This window comes from Sitophilus oryzae, unplaced genomic scaffold, assembly GCF_002938485.1.
Source record: "Sitophilus oryzae breed Bouriz unplaced genomic scaffold, Soryzae_2.0 scaffold_1745_pilon_pilon, whole genome shotgun sequence".
NCBI lineage: Eukaryota > Metazoa > Arthropoda > Insecta > Coleoptera > Curculionidae > Sitophilus > Sitophilus oryzae.
Window position 1 is genome coordinate 1,929,111 of NW_022146441.1, and position 19,981 is coordinate 1,949,091.

At 32.2% G+C, this 19,981-nt stretch overlaps 1 protein-coding gene across 5 annotated transcripts in view; it reads left to right on the forward strand.

The window, feature by feature from the left end:
* The window catches only part of LOC115881974 (syntaxin-binding protein 5), a 175,133-nt gene that overhangs the window by 999 nt on the left and 154,153 nt on the right, over positions 1-19,981 (forward strand). Inside the window, exon 1 of one of the 5 annotated variants that reach the window (XM_030899735.1) lies at positions 4,283-4,398. The exons of the other annotated variants lie outside the window; for them this stretch is intronic. Coding sequence (XP_030755595.1) covers positions 4,321-4,398 — 78 coding nt within the window. The 5' untranslated portion in view covers positions 4,283-4,320. Of the gene's footprint in view, positions 1-4,282; positions 4,399-19,981 lie in introns of those variants that run through there. 5 annotated transcript variants of the gene reach the window in all.

Below are 19,981 nucleotides of genomic sequence, written 5' to 3' on the forward strand. Positions count from 1 at the left end.
TCGAAATAAAAATTGAAATTTCTACACCCTGTATCTCCGAAACTAAGCATTTTAGGACGTACATTTATACGAACTTTTTTACTTATTTTTATTTGCAGAATGTGCTGCCAAAGTTTCCGGAATACAGTTCGGACCACCCTGTATATCGAGAAACTATGGTTAGGCTCGTTGAATTTGACACTTTATGTCAGTTTAATACAGGGTTGGCAAATATCATGATATTTATATAAATATCAAATATCGGATATATATCCGATATATATCAAGTTTTGATATTTAATTTTGTTTTTATTTTTTATATTAAACTGTGTTTAGTAGTATCAAGTAATATCAAGAGCTCAAGCAAATATTTTTATTTCAACTTAATTATTGTTGCTTTGCACATAATAGGAACAACATTAAAACAAAAATATATAAGAAATATACAGAAATTCTAAAAAAATAAACAGAACTTCTAAAAAATAAACAGGAATTCTAAATAAACAGAAATTCTAAAAAACAAACGGAAATTCTAAAAAATAATCAGGAATTCTAAGAAAAAAACGGAAATTCAAAAAATGAACAGATACGTATTCTAAATCTAACAACAAACAAATTTATATTTGATTTATTCATTTTATTAATGGTAAATCATCGTCAGATTCTCGTCAGAGTAAGAACCAATTGATACTGTTTCTGGCAAAGTTTTTTGTACATTTGAATTGTCCCAGTTTTGCAGCTTTTTCGTTCCATGTTGACTTTTTTAACGTAGAAATTTAAGAAAAGAGTTTTATTTTTATATAAATATCATGATATACAGGGTGTTTCAAAATAAATGCGAAAAACTTCAGGGGGTGATTCCTTGTTCAAAATAAAGGGTAGTTTGCTTTATAAACGTTGGGTCAAAAGTCAACCATTAGGGAGATATCGCGGTACAAAGATGGCGGAAAAATAATGTTTTTATTTTTTATCTTGAAAACGAAAAGAGATAGACTAATGAAATTTTACGGAAGCATTACTGTTATGAAAACACACTTTCTGGTAATTTTTTCACTTTTTTAAAATGAGTGGAAGGGGTTGAAATAAACTACCCCTATCATTCTTGTTAATGAAATTTAAAGAAAAATCTTATCAAACACACGCAAAAAAAAATATTTTTGATAGTTTAGTTTATTTAGAAACTTTTTTATCTCTTGTGTTTTTTGATAAAACTCACCGATTTGAAATTAAAAAATAAAATGTAAAGCATTACATGTCAGGACAAAAAACATTTTTAGATAAAGAATCTAGTGGGCAGCTGTAATTTTTTAGGAAAAAATCTAGTCGGCCGCTGTCACTTTTTAGGATGTTTCTAATATTGTTTTATTTGACATTACCCTACTGCAATACGTTATTATCTAGATTATTATTATTATCATTATTATCACTAGATTCTTAATCTAAAAATATTTTTAGTCCTGACATGTAATGCTTTACATTTTATTTTTAATTTCAAATCGGTGAGTTTTATAAAAAAATACAAGAGATAAAAAGTTTCTAAACAAACTAAACTATCCAAATTAATTTTTTTGCATGTGTTTGATAAGATTTTTCTTTAAATTTCGTTAACAAGAATGATAGGGGTAGTTTATTTCAACCCCTTTCACTCATTTTAAAAAAGTGAAAAAATTACCAGAAAGTGTGTTTTCATAACAGTAATGCTTCCATAAAATTTCATTAGTCTATTTCTTTTCATTTTCAAGATAAAAAATAAGAACATTATTTTTCCGCCATCTTTGTACCGCGATATCTCCCTAATGGTTGACTTTTGACCCAACGTTTATGAAGCAAACTACCCTTTATTTTGAACAAGGAATCACCCCCTGACGTTTTTCGCATTTGTTTTGAAACACCCTGTATATCAATGATATGTATATCCATATATATATATCACTGATATACATATATCATGCCAACCCTGGTTTAATATCTCTTCGTATAAATACCGTAAATTCATACTTTTGTGACATTTGAAAAATAAAATAAAATGTTCTATTCGGAGTAAAAATGTAGGTACTTTTAGTGCCTTCCCTGTAACGTACAGCCTCGTCACAAAAATTATAATTTTTACTCCTAATAAAACAATATTCTAAAGACACATTTTAATAGTATGTGTTTAATTAAAAAACTGGCGATATTTGCTTAATAATAATAATAATACAGCGGTGATAGATAAAAATAGAGAGGGCTTGTTATCATTTCGTATTTCGTATATATTTTGCAATGCTAACTAGGTATCGTCAGCCTTATCAAGCGTCGTGTTTTCACTATATTTTCGCATATATTTTGCCGCTCTTCGCTTTCAAGGAAAATCAATATCAAAATTATACCACTAGGTATACCATCGAACTAAACTGTGACTATACCGGTACTTTTACGAATTTGCATTATTTGCCCTTATTATATTTTAAATTCGTTTGCCCCTTGTAGGTATTTGTTCATAAGGAATAATATAGGGTGCTCTGAATCAAGTTCCATTTTTATTTCGATTTTTGCCAAATAATTTCTGAAGTAACGTCAATATTTGGATGAAAATTGGTGTCTGGGAGTTTTTTGACATGAGAAATTTGATTTTGACGTCAATATGACTCCTACTTATACAGGGCGCCACCAACATATTTTTTAGCTGTTTTAAAGTGTAAAAACTTTTTGCCTGTACCTGTAGTACTCTAATTAGTGAAAAAATATACATTTCCGTCATTTTTTGCGTAAAAAAGGTCTCTTGGTAAAGATCGCTACGAGTAATAGTTCTCGAGATAGTTGGAATCGAAATAGTCATAACTGAGACAAATTATACATGTAGGTATATGTTGACTGGACAGAAATATTTTTGTGACAAAGATTCAACAGTTTTATCGTAATTTTTTCTAGAAAAATTCATGAATAGCTTAAAAAAGTAAAAAGTTGTCAAATTTGTCATTTCAGTCATAGGTACCGTGCTGGCAACTGTTACTTTTGGGTCGGCATTTACATGTGTGGAAGTAAATCGCATAGGGATCTTATTAAGTCGGAGTGAGAGAAATGCGACCGACCGACGCGACGCGCGACGCCGACTTGAAATGTGTAGAAACCAGACTAACAATCAGCTTTATAGGCATTTTAACCAATGAGAAACATGCTGACTAGTCAGGGATTCTTCTAAGAACAGTCCTAAATCTGCTATATCCCCTTCCACGTCTCTTAGCGATGTGCACAGTTTCTCGGTTTATTTCATACGTTTGGCAACGTGTTTACTGTCCTCTCTTTGTTCAGTACATTATAAACGCCATTGTACTCTTCTTACATACGGAAATCTCGACCCAAGACTAACCTTTGCCAGCCCTTAGTATAAGTAATCTAGTCAACACGTTTATTTTTTGTCAATAATGACATATGACAATGTATTGACTATTTCTACTCCAAATATCTTGAAAACGGTTGCGAGTAGCGATTTTTACCAAGATACCTTTTTTACATAAAACAATACGGAAATGTATATTTTTTTACTCAACAGTTTTATACAGGTACGGACGAAAAGTTATTACTCTTTAAAACAGTTAAAATACAAGTAGGTGGCGCCCCCTACAAGTAGGAGTCGTATATGGACATCGAAATCGAATTTCTCATGTCAAGAAAGACCCAGACACTACTTTTCACCCAAATATCTGCCTTATTTCAGAAATTATACAGAAAAAAATGAAATAAAAATGAAACTTCTACACCCTGTATCTCTGAAATGAAGCATTTTAAGACATACATTTGTACGAACTTTTTTACTTATTTTTATCTGCAGATTATGCTTGGAAGTTTGTAATAGAAAAAATAAAGCGTAATAGTAATATAGAGCGCTTTTTTGAAACATCGAGCCACCCTGTATATAACTATCGATTTTTATTGATTTAACAAACACCAGTTAAATACCTGCGAAAATGCAGTTTACGCACACAGTGTGATATGCAGCAGATCTGTTTTTTTGTCAATGTAGAAAGGTCAAGTAGGTACATAATATTATTGACTTACTTATTGAATCGATGAGGTCACGACTGCGACGGCTGCTGAATCAAAAATCAAGTCGTCTATGACGAGGTACCTAGTTCTAGGCGCATCATCGGCCTCTCACTGTTTTATATATTTACATTTAATTTGTTCTCCGCGGTTGTTATCAAATATAAACACACCGAAATCATAGTAGGCGTGCCGTAGTAGTAAGAGATTCCTGTCCTGTGCGGTGTGTTTTTGTTGTTGTGATTTGGATTGTTGTGATAATTGAATTGTTCACTGGATTTTCACTGTTCATCGAAGTGTGTGAGTGTTTATGGTGATATGGGAAACAGTTTTAAACCGAAGAAACCACCCAAAACCACTAAAAGAGCGCCGGCGAACGAGTTGGCCGTCAAACTGGTAAGTCACGATAAGATGAAATAACAAAAACAGAGAGTAAATACCGATAATAATTAATTATATTACGTTTTAACCGACCTTGACAAACTATATAACGCCCTAGACACAATTTTTAACCGGGATATTGAATTTAAATCACACAAAATGTAAATAAAATATTTTCAATAACGAATTATTTTAATTTGTCACCGTCAAAAATTCTTCTTTTTTCAGAGACCGCGGAAGTAAGTTTTGATTGTAATTTCTAATAGTTTTTATGACAGAAGATCGTGGTAATATTTGAATATTTATATTTTTTATTCGACTTTATTTTTAACTAAACATGATTTTATGATTCATATAATTTTTAGTATTTTTATTTTATTCTGAAATAATATACAGGAATAGACACAGTGTTCCAAAAAAAAAACAGTTCTTATTAAGTTTTTTATTTAAGATTTTCATTCAAATATTTTTTTTATAAAATATGAGGGCAATAATAATAGTCCATTTTTTACAGAAATTTTCATAGATACATATTTATATACAGGGCGATTCAAATAATAATAATAATGCTGTATTTTTTCATATCGTGTGTAGTTATAATAGTTATTTTATAGAAAATAATTTAATATAATCTAAGTATATATTGAGTGGTTTTTAAAATAGATAAAATTTTCTGGGCTTTTAAAATGGATATACAGGGTGGCCCGAATAGTATTCGGAAACTTCGGCAGCATATTCTGCAGATAAAAATAAGTAAAAAAGTTCTTATAAATATATGTCCTAAAATGCTTCGTTTCGGAGATACAGGGTGTGTAGAAATTTCATTTTTATTTCCATATTTAACAAATAATTTCTGAAGTAGCCTCGATATTTGTATGAAAATTGGTGTCTAGGGAGTGAACATTCAAGGTCATGACACACGAGCTGTGACGCGACGTGTATTCCTGAACAGTCCACGTGTTTATCAAAAATAGTGATATTTTAATACAAATTTTGTGAAAGTACATCAAATTATTACGTGTAAAAAACTATTTATTACACGTAAAAAAGCTATTATATTAATTTTTTATTTTACGCGTATAAAACTATTTGTTACATGTAAAAAACTACTTTTTACCCGAAAAAAATATTTTTTACGCGCATTAAACTATTTGTCGCACATAAAAAAATATTTTTTACGTGTAAAAAACTATTTGTTGCACGTAAAAAACAATTTTTACGCGTAAAAAAATATTTTTTTAATTTATTACTTTTTCAAATCGTAAAAAATGTCCATCAAATCATAGTGCACACACAAGTTTTTTCATATTTTTTGATAATGAATTACGACCTGAAATTTGTCCTTTTAATTGGGGTTTTATTAGGTTTTCCCTGGTAATACTTTAATTCTTTATTGGGACACTCTGTAGGAGAAAAAGAGGGCAAATACCCGACGCCTCGGCGTCGTTTTTCTCCGACGGCGCGCCTGGACGACGCTCATCCCTTTAATTGTATGCTAATGGATCGTTTCCACTAGTTTTTCTGGATATTAACGTTCCAGGGCTTGTTTTTCGCGCCAGGAGATCGCAATGCGCACAAGAAAACAGACCTGAAAAAGCGATGGGCTCTAGGTCGCAAATGAAAATACCTTCTGAAGACAAATGACCCGTTTTTCTGCAAAATAAAAAAGTAGTCCAGGAGAGAACATTTGAGTTTTTTCGCTCTTAAGTAGTTTTTAATGAAAGGGTGTATAGCCAGATTAATATAGGAATCTGCCCCCGCGGCTTTTTTGACTCGCACTCAGGGGATCGATTTGGTTTGGAATCAAAATAATTCACCTAAATTTTTAGCTCTTTAACTCAAACGGTTTTCGAGATTTTCAAAAAAAAACTGTTTTTTCAATTTTATTTTTATTTTTATAGGTAGTAAAATTCAAAATTAATTAATGATGATTTTTTTTTTCTAATTCTTAGAAGTTTAAGACATGAAAAAATAATATGATCATGATTCTTAAACGAAAAGCCGATTTTTAGCAGAGGGAAGAAAGTGAAAATCTTCATTTTTTTAACCTTTGTGAAATATTTCAAAACTTTTTGAAATTTTTCACTCACTGAAAATCGCCAGAAAATGTCTTTTATACTCCTTTATACTCAGGAATATTTTAGAATTTTTTGAAGTGGTGAAACAATATGAAAAAAATTAAAAACTCATTTTTTTTCTAAAATCTTCTGTTTTAACTAACTTATATTTTGTATAGTTTAAAAAAGTGAGTAGAAAATATTTTTTCATTAAAAATACATACATCCTTGCCAGAAATAAACATAAAGATTATTATAAAAAAATGAGCCCGAGAAGATTTTAGGAAAAAAATGAGTTTTTAATTTTTTTCATATTGTTCCACCACTTCAAAAAATTCCAAAAAAATCCTGAGTGTAAAGGAGTATAAAAGACATTTTCTCACGATTTTTAGTGATTGACATATTTCACAAAGGTTAAAAAGATGAAGATTTTAATTTTCTTTCCTCCGCTAAAAATCGGCTTTTCCTTTAAGAATCATAATCATATTATTTTTCCTGTCTTATATTTCTAAGAATTAGAAAAATCATTCATTAATTAATTTTGAATTTTACTATAAAAGAAATAAAATTGAAAACATTTTTTTTTCAAACCCTTCCTGGACACAAACGGTACATTGTGAGACAGGAAATTGTAGAGAGAAACAAGCCCTATAACATAGGATACAACATTTTAATGAACAGTTCTTTCCATAAAATCAATAAAATGAAAAATATACGAAATAATATACATGTTCTGATTTTTTTCGAAAATCGACATCTATGAAACTATGAACCCTTTCTGGACACAAACGGTACATTGTAAGACAGGAAATTGTAGAGAGAAACAAGCCCTATAACATAGGATACAACATTTTAATGAACAGTGCTTTCCATAAAATCTATAAAATGAAAAATATACGAAATAATATACATGTTCTGATTTCTTTCGAAAATCGACATCTATGAAACTATGAACCCTTCCTGGACACAAACGGTACATTGTAAGACAGGAAATTGTAGAGAGAAACAAGCCCTATAACATAGGATACAACATTTTAATGAACAGTGCTTTCCAAAAATCAATAAAATGAAAAAAATATACGAAATAATATACATGTTCTGATTTTTTTCGAAAATCGACATCTATGAAACTATGAACCCTTCCTGGACACAAACGGTACATTGTAAGACAGGAAATTGTAGAGAGAAACAAGCCCTATAACATAGGATACAACATTTTAATGAACAGTGCTTTCCATAAAATCTATAAAATGAAAAATATACGAAATAATATACATGTTCTGATTTCTTTCGAAAATCGACATCTATGAAACTATGAACCCTTCCTGGACACAAACGGTACATTGTAAGACAGGAAATTGTAGAGAGAAACAAGCCCTATAACATAGGATACAACATTTTAATGAGCAGTGCTTTCCATAAAATCTATAAAATGAAAAATATACGAAATAATATACATGTTCTGATTTCTTTCGAAAATCGACATCTATGAAACTATGAACCCTTCCTGGACACAAACGGTACATTGTAAGACAGGAAATTGTAGAGAGAAACAAGCCCTATAACATAGGATACAACATTTTAATGAACAGTGCTTTCCATAAAATCAATAAAATGAAAAATATACGAAATAATATACATGTTCTGATTTCTTTCGAAAATCGACATCTATGAAACTATGAACCCTTCCTGGACACAAACGGTACATTGTAAGACAGGAAATTGTAGAGAGAAACAAGCCCTATAACATAGGATACAACATTTTAATGAACAGTGCTTTCCATAAAATCAATAAAATGAAAAATATACGAAATAATATACATGTTCTGATTTTTTTCGAAAATCGACATCTATGAAACTATGAACCCTTCCTGGATACAAACGGTACATTGTAAGACAGGAAATTGTAGAGAGAAACAAGCCCTATAACATAGGATACAACATTTTAATGAACAGTGCTTTCCATAAAATCTATAAAATGAAAAATATACGAAATAATATACATGTTCTGATTTCTTTCGAAAATCGACATCTATGAAACTATGAACCCTTCCTGGACACAAACGGTACATTGTAAGACAGGAAATTGTAGAGAGAAACAAGCCCTATAACATAGAATACAACATTTTAATGAACAGTGCTTTCCATAAAATCAATAAAATGAAAAATATACGAAATAATATACATGTTCTGATTTTTTTCGAAAATCGACATCTATGAAACTATGAACCCTTCCTGGACACAAACGGTACATTGTAAGACAGGAAATTGTAGAGAGAAACAAGCCCTATAACATAGGATACAACATTTTAATGAACAGTGCTTTCCATAAAATCAATAAAATGAAAAATATACGAAATAATATACATGTTCTGATTTCTTTCGAAAATCGACATCTATGAAACTATGAACCCTTCCTGGACACAAACGGTACATTGTGAGACAGGAAATTGTAGAGAGAAACAAGCCCTATAACTTATAGTTTTTTCCAAAAAACTCAGCAATCCTTGAAATTTTTAAAACTTTTTTGATGGCATCTTGGTGAACAGCCCAAGACGCAACTTTGCCCCAATTTAACCATCTTCGTACGATTTCCGAGATACCAATGCTCGTACCTCGAATTTGTAGCACCCTGTATATATATTTTTTTACGTGTTATTTAATTGGAAAACTTTGAATGTTCACCGACACCTTTTAAAATTGATCTAAAAATCCAGCCTTCCGGGGATATTTTTTTCTCGGTTATTAGGTTCACTTGAATCCATAAATTCCATAGGTTAGTTTTTTTGGCTCACCTAAATCACTGGCTAAACGTCTTCTAGGATCTTCCGGTGATAAATTACTCATTACAAATGAACTCTCCCTAAAATGCTGTTCAAAAGCCAGTAAATTCCATCACCTAAATCACTAGTTAAACGGCTTCTAGAATCTTCCGGTGACGAATGAATCATTACAAATGAACTCTCCCTAAAAATGCTGTTTAAAAGCCAGTAAATTCCACTTTAACAACTTTTCAAAAAGAAATAAAAGTTTTTCCTTGACCGAGAGACTCGTAAAAAGGAAATTTTTGTTACCGTACGGCCAACGTTTAACGGTGCAGGTTTTTCTTTATTTTTCATCGGGAGTCGCGCCGGTCATTTTCACCGCCATATTGGTTTTTCCGACCGGAAAAATCCCGTTTCCGACCCACTTGTTCCGTGCGAACGAGCCAGTCGTTAAGGCTTTCCCCGTGTTGCTCGTCGGCGAGAAAATCGAGATAGGACGGCGTGGAAATGCTCGGGAAATTCGGAAAAATAAAGGAAAATTCTTTCCAAAAATATTAAAACTGCATCAACATTTTTATATAATAAAATAATGTTGCTCTCAGACAAATACTAGGTACTTTATGTTTTTGAACCATTATTTCGTGATAAAATATGATATTTTATGTTTATGAGCCAATTTTTTGTGATAAAATATAAAAAACTAGCGTGTACCAGCGACTTCGTTCGCGTCGAATTGATGAGAAAGCAAAGCAAGAATTTCCATTAACATACAAACTGGATAAAATTTTCTCACATTTATGTCAGCATGAGAAAAAACAATATGGCGATATTATTATATAACTTGGTAATATTTGAGGGGTAGTTTCATCTCGTTGGAATTTGATTTTCGAAAAATCCGTTTGCCAAAAATAAGCTTTTTACGTCAAGCAGTTTAAGCAGAATCGTGGTTAAGAAATTACCCAACTTTTTGGAACACTCTGTATGATTTTTTAAAAAATTTCAAAATATGTAAAAAAACCAAATAAATTATGCTTGTCCAAGCGTTTTCCCGAAAGACTAACCGTTTTTTAAATAACAAATATTGTAATATTTGAGGGGCGTTTTCACCCTCTTGGAATTTGAGATTCGAGAAACTCCTCCTTATCGAACCTCTACACCCCACAGTCAATCCGTTTGTCAAAAATCAGCTTTAAACGTCAAGCAGTTTAAGCAGAATCGTGATAAAACTCATTGGTCATATTTTATGAAACACCCTGTATAAATTTATAAAAAATCTTAAAATATGTAAAACAACAAAATAAAATATACGTTTTTAAGAGTTTTTTCGAAAAACTCACCGGTTTTTAAATAAAAAAATATTTTAATATTTGAGGGATAGTTTCATCCCCTTAGAATTCGAGTTTCGAAAAATCCCTTCTTATCGAACCTCTACACCCTAAAGTCAATCTGTTTTCCAAAAATCAGCTTTTTACGTCAAACGCTTTAAGCAGGATCGTGATTAATCAATGACCAGATTTTTCGAAACACCCTCTATACATTTTTAAAAAATCTTAAAATATGTAAAAAAACAAAATAAAATAAACGTGTTTAAGCGTTTTTTCGGAAACTTGGCCGTTTTTTAAATAAAAAATATTGTAATATTTGAGGGGTGGTTTCACCCTCTTGGAACTGGAATTTCGAAAAATCCCGTCTTATCGAACCTCTACACCCTAGAATCAACCTGTATGCCAAAATTGAGCTTCTTACGTTGAGTGGTTTGAGCAGGATCGTGATTAATCAGTATGTCAGTCACTTAAGGATTTTATATATTAGTATAGATTGTGGAAGGTATCATATACGATTTGAAGTTTTTTGAAATTTAACCTTCAATAACTTTCAAACGAGTCGATTAAATGTCATATCATATAAAGACAACCCGGGGACATACTGTAGTAATTTTTTTTGAAAATTTAGTCTCGATATATCAAGCAATATTTTCAATTTTCAAACAAGGTCTATATTTTATATCATGAAATTTTTCGTGTTTTACACAGAAAATTCAACCAAAAAAAAACAGCAATTTAAACAAGAATTAAACTTGGAGAAAATTATAATTCTCAAGTTATTTTCTCTGTATAATTTTGTCCCAAAGCAGAGAAAGAAAAATTACCTTTTAGCTAAGCGTATTTAAAAACAATAATCTTCATTAAAGACCTTGTTTCCAATTTATTTTTTGCTACAATTAAAAAAAATCTAAAAAAAAATGTCGCCTCTGGATACAAAGACCTATAAATGCTTTTCACGTTTGAATTATTCGAGAAAATTAAGTAGACTGGAAAGAAAGAAAAGCCAAATGACTTTGGAACAGTCGACAAAAAATTAAGCTCTTTGACAACCGAAATTTGTAAGGTTTTATTAAAAAAACGATCGGCTTTTAGGTGGATTTTATGCGAAGTTTTTAGAAGTTTTCGGGATTTTCCAACACTTTGTAGCAAAAGAAAATTTGTTTTGTCACTCTTGAAAAACGAGGATTAAATGTTGATTTAATGAAAAAAAAAAACTTTTTTCCAGATAAATAATCGATCTAAGGCTTCGTATACACATATTGTTTTACCTGTCAGTCTCAAACGTATCAAGTAAAAAAAAACACAGTGGCGGAAACGGTCCCGATCCAATGTTTTATAGGAAAATACGTACTAAATTCTTACATCAGAGGTGGGATCGGTCTACTAAAATCAAAAGCGGTGGAAAATGACATAATTCCATAAATTAACAAATTCAGCAATGTTAGTGAATAAAAAGGATGACAGTACCTGATATAAAGATAAATAATACCTTATTACTTATTCTTTATGTTTTCTGTACTATAAAAGAATCAAATTCATGATTTATTAATGTGATGACATAATTTCGAATATACATAGCTAACCGAAAGAGAGATAAGTCAATTTAAGGGTATAAATTTTTCTACGTATTTTAATTATGTATAAAGTTGGATATGGACGATGCTTTTTGAATAATTTAACTGTAAAAAAAACGAGACACGATAGAGAAATTCTGTTGTGGAAAAATATGAATTTCCCGTTAGGGTTGAAGTATGTAATTTGATTTTTTTGCGTGCTTTGCCTCATGAATATTAGGTTTTGAAAAGTATAAGTCGACGGATTACATAATATATAAAATCTATCTACGCGTGTATATAATGCCAGTGATGTTTTTTAGGATGTTCAAAATATCTCTATATTCTACATAAAATATCACGTGCTAATTTACAAGTATGGAAGAATATGAACCCTGTTACAACTTAACAAACTCTCTGCGATTTTTTTGTAAGATTTTAAATGCAACAGTATATATCATCTCTTACGGCTAAAATGGACACTTGGCTAGTTTTCAAACTAGCCGGTTATTTTGAAAACAGCGTAACCAACACAGCAAACTGACACCAAATCAACAAAATAACAGCGCTTTTTGTAAAATAGCTAGTAAGCAAAGGTTAGCGGGTATCATTTAAAAGATTTGCTTTTGGAAGAAACATTTTTTCAACAACATACGCTGATTATTACAGTTGAGGGTGTAGGGGCTACAACCTTTGGTATTGCAACAGCAAAATAAAATACTAATTCACTACGGTACACCAAACATTGTGAGACAGAAAATTGTAGAGAGAAACAAGCCCTATAACATAGGATACAACATTTTAATGAAGAAATGCACCAAGTCTATAAAAGTTACTTCTAATTATCGTAATTCTAATTAGTAAAATTATTGTAATTCAATTTTGATAATCAATATGTAAACTTTATATTAATTAATATGCTAGAGGGCAGCTGTTAGCTGTGTTTAATATTGCATTACATCCATTTATGTCACATTAGGCGCTAATTGTGTTAAATGAATATTGGATATATGATATCTACAGGGTCTACAAAGACTAGGATGTATTCCAGGAAAATATTTTAACTAGCCTCAACAAGATGTGAGTGGATCGGGATGATTTTTTAAAACACCCTGTATATTATTGCATTTTTGGCTTCCTTTCAAATCACTAAACAATCCTAGGATATAAGTAAATATATTTTGGTAGTTTCAGAGATATTAATAAATAAATAAAAAGTATATTTTTCGGTCTTTCTTAAAAAAATATTAAAAATACAGGAACTGTCCTAAAATCAAAACTATATTAGGTGTTTACTTTAGATGGTTTGTACTTACTTTTGCTATAAATATCGTAACCTTAAATCATACAGGATGTTCCAGATTCAACGCCAAACTTAGAAATAATTAGAATTCGATTGGTTTAAGACAAAAGGATGCTAAAGAGCCATTACTGACGACTCTCTTTTTTATTATTCCTACTTTTCGATTGCATCGCTTTATTTACAACCTCATGATGGATGATTGTGGCGGTGCTGAGGCGGAGAGGGTATGCAATCTTCTCCTGATTAATGGTCTCCCTGATCCAGTTCCGTGGAGCCGGAGGAAGCGGTTTCTGGAACACGGAAATTGCGTGGACGGTATCCTGTGGGAGGAGTATAGAATTCGTAGGGATTTTTACTAAGAGACCTTTTTTACGTAAAAAAATCGTAAATGTTTATTTTTTTGTTCAGTAGTTTTAGACAGGTACGGACAAAAACTTATTACACTGCAAACCAGTTAAAAAATATGTAGGTGGCGCCCTCTACAAGTAGGAGTCATATAGACATCAAAATCAAATTTTTCACGTCAAAAAACTCCCAGATACCAATTTTCATCCAAATATTGACGTTACTTCATAAATTAATTTAAAAAAAAATGAAAATTCTACACCCTGTATCTCCGAAACTGAGCATTTTAGGACATACATTTATACGAACTTTTTTACTTAGTTTTATCTGCAGAATATGTTGCCGAAGTTTCCGGAATACAGTTCGGACCACCCTGTATAATGATAGGCTTGTCTTAAGACGAACAGTTTCTTATACAGGATGTATATGTTACGGTTAAAGTCCGATGTTCGGTTAATGTCGACATTAACATGTTAATGTTTGGGTTAGGTTTTAGGTTATGTTTTGGGTTCTTTTGTTGTGTGTTATTCTCGAGATTAACCGGGTAATGTCGACATTAACCGGACATCGGACTTTAAGCGTATATATCATCATAGATCGGACCTTAAGCGTATATAACATATACATTATTATTTACGTCATTCATCTGGAGTATTGTACCCTTTGAATAAGGAGACTAAGGAAGGAGCATATCAAAAATCTTAGGTACACCGCGATGGGCCTCAAATATGGCCGACTTAAATTCCGGTTTATCAGTGTCGTTCTAATTTTATTTAAAAAATATAAAACTATGATGTAGGATAGACGTGGGGTAGACTCAATAATTTGTTGTTTTATTTTACGTTGTGAATAAATGTTGGTAGTTATTAAAATTGTTATAAAAATATATAATTCTAATAAAAATAGATAAGTTATAATAAGTATTTATTAACACAAACATCCGATACGCTACTGAAGCAGGTAAGTCAAATTAACGTATCTAATTTCTTTGACATCTAATCTTTGACAAGTAATAAATAAAAGCTAAAATGCAAAAAAAAATATATAATTTAGTTAATTTAAGTGAATTTCATAAATGATCGGTTTACTACACGTATGTATATTATATAGTCACTTACTAGCGAAAAGTTGTTCCATTATTTCACTCGATTTTTGCCGAGATCTACCGCACGCTACACAACCAACTATTTTAGAGTCTTTTTCGATAAATCGCGATAGTGTCACTGTTAATTTAAGTTCTGCCACAATTTCCATCTAGATTTACTACCTTTATACAACTATCAGTAGTAGAATAAATAATAAATAACATAAAATAAGCTCTGTAAAGACTGACAAATCCACAAAATTTCAAATCAAATTCAAATGTGTCAAATGAATCGTCAAACAGAACTGTCAAGGATCCCCACCCTAGAGAGCTTTTTCCGCCCACCATGCATGAATACATGGATAGCATTATGCTCCTTCCTTAGTCTTCTTATTCAAAGATTGTACCCAAACGATTAGATTTTTAGAAATTGTGAGTACTAGAATCGTTGGAGGACTACTAAAGCTACAACTTGAAATTAATTTCAAAAGATACAAATAAAATATTATACATCTTTAAAAAAAAACGTTTAAAGCTAGTAATTATTTGAAATAAATTTTTATACCCCCTGTATAATTATTGCGACACAAAATCTAGTAAATAGAAAAACTTCAGTACAATATTTAGTTTTAAAAACTCAAATATACCGAGAGAAATGAAGCATTAAAATTATTGTTACTGCATTTTCACAAAATCGTAAATATTTCAAAAACGGTAAGATTAAAGGGCGGTAAACCTTAATGAAATTTACCTTTATTTTAGTCGTAGAAACTAAAAATGTAATAATATACAGAGTGTTCCGTTTAAAAAATACAACTTTGATATTTTTGATTTATTTGGGACACTCTGTAGTTCTTGAAAATATTTTTAAATTGTAGCTCTAATAGTCCTTCAACGAACCCAAAACTTACAATTTGTAAAAATCTAATCGTGTGGCTACAATACTCCGTATCGTACTCCGTATGTGGTGAATAACCCTAAAAATGGCAATTAACCCCAAAAATTTCCCGAATCACATCTTAAAAACGACGCGCTATAATAGACTTGTAGAAATCATCATCAATCATTCAACTAGTTCGATAATACGCCACCCGGTGTGCCAAAAAAAACAGTTTAAATTAGTCTGAGATACCGCTCACGCGGAGTAACTTTGATTTATGGAAAAAAATCCAAGGAAGCAAATCGTAATCGGATCGGTATAATCTTAAACGTAATTTTTTCTTACTAATTATCTTCTCGGGAAGACTAAGAGCTTTATTTTTCCCTTTAGTTCGTTTTAAAGTTGATGGTAAATAATCGGGCTTCTTATTTCAGAAATAAAAAGAATCTGGAGAGTTTGGAAGAACTCTAGAAATTAGTTAGTTTTTTTAAGGAAAAGAAACGATTAATTTTTCTTTGCTGGCGTATCTTTTAACTGCAAACAACTTTAATCAATGCCATTTTTCAAAATTTTTTCAAATTAAGGTACTGCTGGTTCCAATAAAATTGAGTACCGATATATTCTATGATACCAGTCCCCCATTTCTCTACTCATGTCATGCTGACGTTCTGAAAAAATTATTTGTCACTTTGTCAAAAGCAAAGTTGTTTTATACAATGTCACAATAATCTTAACATGTCAAAATACTTGACACATAAATAAATATACACTGCCCAAATATTCGAAAAAAATGTGTAAAGAGTCGTATTAATTTTTTTTTGGAACCAGCTGTACTATAATTTTAAACGATTTTCGTATTTTTGGCCTACCCTGTAGGTTGTTTGACTTGCAGTCATTCTGCAAGACATGCACTAACTTTTGGCAGTATTCCCATTTGGATAACTTATATAAAAAAGTGCGTAGAAAATATTTGTTTACTTCAAATTCACAATGATATTGCTTATTACGCATTTTCAATCATATTGCAATTTTGTTGCAATTTAATACATACAATGACATCAACAATGAAGACTAGTTTATTGTTAGGTTACCTAAATATGCGAAACTTTAAAAGAATATGATTGCTGGTTACTGAAAATTCCAGCAGATGGCGTTATAATGCGTCAGCTTGACGCGAATTTTTGAAAAACCCATTCTTTACGTAATCATTGCGTAGCAATATGATTGGAAATATGCAATAAGCAATATCATTGTGAATTTGAAGCAAAAAAATATTTTCTACGCACTTTTTTAAACTAAAAAAAAAAATAAGTTAGTTAAAACAGAAGATTTTAGAAAAAAATTAGTTTTTAATTTTTTTCATATTGTTCCACCACTTAAAAAAATGCTAAAAAATTCCTGAGTGTAAAGAAGTATAAAAGACATTTTCTGACGATTTTTAGTGAGTGACATACGAGGCTGGGCTGAAAAATAATAAGGCCTAGATAAGAAAACACAACTTTTTTCGGCAAAACTCAATTTATTAGTTAAGCTCTATACACTTTGTCCAACGATTCTCCAATTTTTCGATGCCCTTCGAATAATACGATTTTTTGAATTCCTTAAAATAATAGGCCTCTGTCGCAGCGATGACCTCCCCATTCGACTCAAATCTCTTACCACCGAGCCATTTTTTCAAGTCTGGAAACAGATAATAGTCGCTGGGCGCCAAATCTGGGGAGTACGGTGGATGAGGAACCAATTCGTAACGCAATTCATACAGTTTTGCAATTGCGACTGCACATTTATGCGCCTGGTGGAAGAGCACTTTCTTCTTCGCTAAATGCGGTCGTTTTTGATTCAAATCGGCGTCGAATCGGTCCAACAGCTTTGAGTAATATTCGCCGGTGATCGTTTTGCCCTTTTCAAGGTAATCGATATGAATAATACCGTGCGCATCCCAAAAAAACTGTGGTTATGACCTTGTTGGCAAACAGACCCACCTTAGCTTTCTTTGGCTTTGACTCGCCCTGAGAAACCCACTGCTTTGATTGTTCCTTCGTCTCTGGCGTATTGTGATGGATCCAAGTTACATCCACGGTTACAATTCGTATTGTGGTTAAACATTGCTAAACACTCCTTTGAAGTTGTCACAGGGTTTCGCTTGGTGTCGGTATTGAGCAAATGCGGCACCCATCTGGCAGCGAGCTTCCTCATTCCCAACTATTCGTGCAATATATTCTTCACTCGTTCACGTGACATGCCCACAGCCGCAGCAATCTCGCACACTCTTACCCGTCGATCGTCAATTACCATACCATGAATTTTATCGACCACTTCTGGTGTGGTGACCTTTCTTGGACGACCTGGACGCTCATCATCAAAAATTATTGTACGACCGCGTTTAAATTCGGCAGTCCAATATTTTATTGTTGATAATGAAGGTGCAGAGTCCCCATGCACATCATCCAGTTCGATTTTGATCTCATCGTTCGTTTTCTTTTTTAAAAACAAGAATCTAATCACTGCTCGATATTCGATTTTATTCATTTTTGTAAAAATGCAAAATTTGTTCGCCTTTAATCACTGTCAAGTACAAACTAAGTGACGCAGCTCGCTGAAAATTTGACAGAAGTCACTTGAAAGATAGTTTTTACGAACAACAATTGCATTTTGTTCCTAGCGCCGCCAACTCTTGCCGAGGCCGATTATTTCTCAGCCCAGCCTCGTATTAGGCAAAGGTTAAAAAAATGAAGATTTTAATTTTCTTTCTTCCGCTAAAAATCGGCTTTTCGTTTAAGAATCATGATCATATTATTTTTTCATGTCAGACTTCTAAGAATTAGAAAAAAAAATCATCATTAATTAATTTTGAATTTTACTATAAAAATAAAAATAAAATTGAAAAAACAGTTTTTTTTTGAAAATCTCGAAAACTGTTTGAGTTAAATAGCTAAAAATTTAGGTGAATTACACACACCGGAAAAGTCTAGGGATATTACAATTTTATCCAGCCGTCGTCAGTAATTTTATTATTTGCATTTCTGATATAATAAAATTAAAATAAACAAATAGTTTACAGGACGTATTGGAAATAAAAATGCGAAATTTACCGAATTTTTCAAATTTACCTTGATTTTTATTGAACTCAAGAAAATACACACATTTTTTTAAATTCTAAACTGTGAATTAAAAAAAAAAGATAAAACCATTTTTACTTAATAAAGGGTATGGCCTCCTCTACTGTTCATTACAGCCCTACATCGTCTCTCCATGCTCCTGATCTGGTTGTCGATCTCTTCTTGAGGTACAGCCTGTCACGCTGCATTCACGGCCCGAACCAGATCCCTTTTTCACGAGTTTCACGAGGCATACCCATTCTCAAAATTCTTCTTTGGACTGCGTCCCATACGTGCTCGATGGGGTTGAGGTCAGGAGATTGTGCCGGCCAGGGTAAGATGTTTAATTGATGAGCATTGATAAACTCACTTACCACTCTGGCTGTATGAGGCCGTGCATGGTCATGCATGAGAATGAAGTTTCTCCCAAAATCATTGGCATATGGTAACACGACAGGCTCAAGAATTAAATCACGATATGTGATTCCTGTTAGAAATCTTTCAAGAAAAACGAGATCGTTTTTTCGGCCTAACTGGACTCCTCCCCAGACCATAACTGTTCCACCTTGATAAGGGTGCACTTCCTGAACATGATCCAACCGAATAAGATTTCCCGGTTCTCTCCATACCCTAAGCCTTCTCGAATCCGTATGAATTCCAAAGCGTGACTCATCCGTGAAGAGAACATTGGCCCATTGTTCATTCGACCACTGAACATGATCTTAAGCCCACAAATATCGTACCTCTCGATTTCCTCTCGTTAAGGGTTGAGCTCTCCAGGGGCGTCTGCTTCTTAAGTTGACCTCTCTTAATCTATTGCGAACAGTGTCAGGACTAACGGTTACATTATGTGTTTCCTGCGGAGAATTAAACTAAGCTCTGGTGCTGTAAGAGTCGGTCGGCGTCGAGCATTTAATTGTAAAAAATGATCTTGCTGAGGGGTAGTAATGCGATGTCGCCCTGTGTGCCTTTCAGCAACATCACCACTTTCACGGTAGCGTGCACTTAATCGCGATATTACACTTTGCGTTGTATTTAATGCTCTAGCTACGTCGATTTGGCGCATTCCAGCTTCGAGCATACCCATGGCCCTTAGCATTTCGTCTCTGTTAAGATGTCTACGCTCCATAATGTCGTTTAATACTAAGAGAGTTATTTGAATGAATTCTGGCCAGTTATCATAAAAAC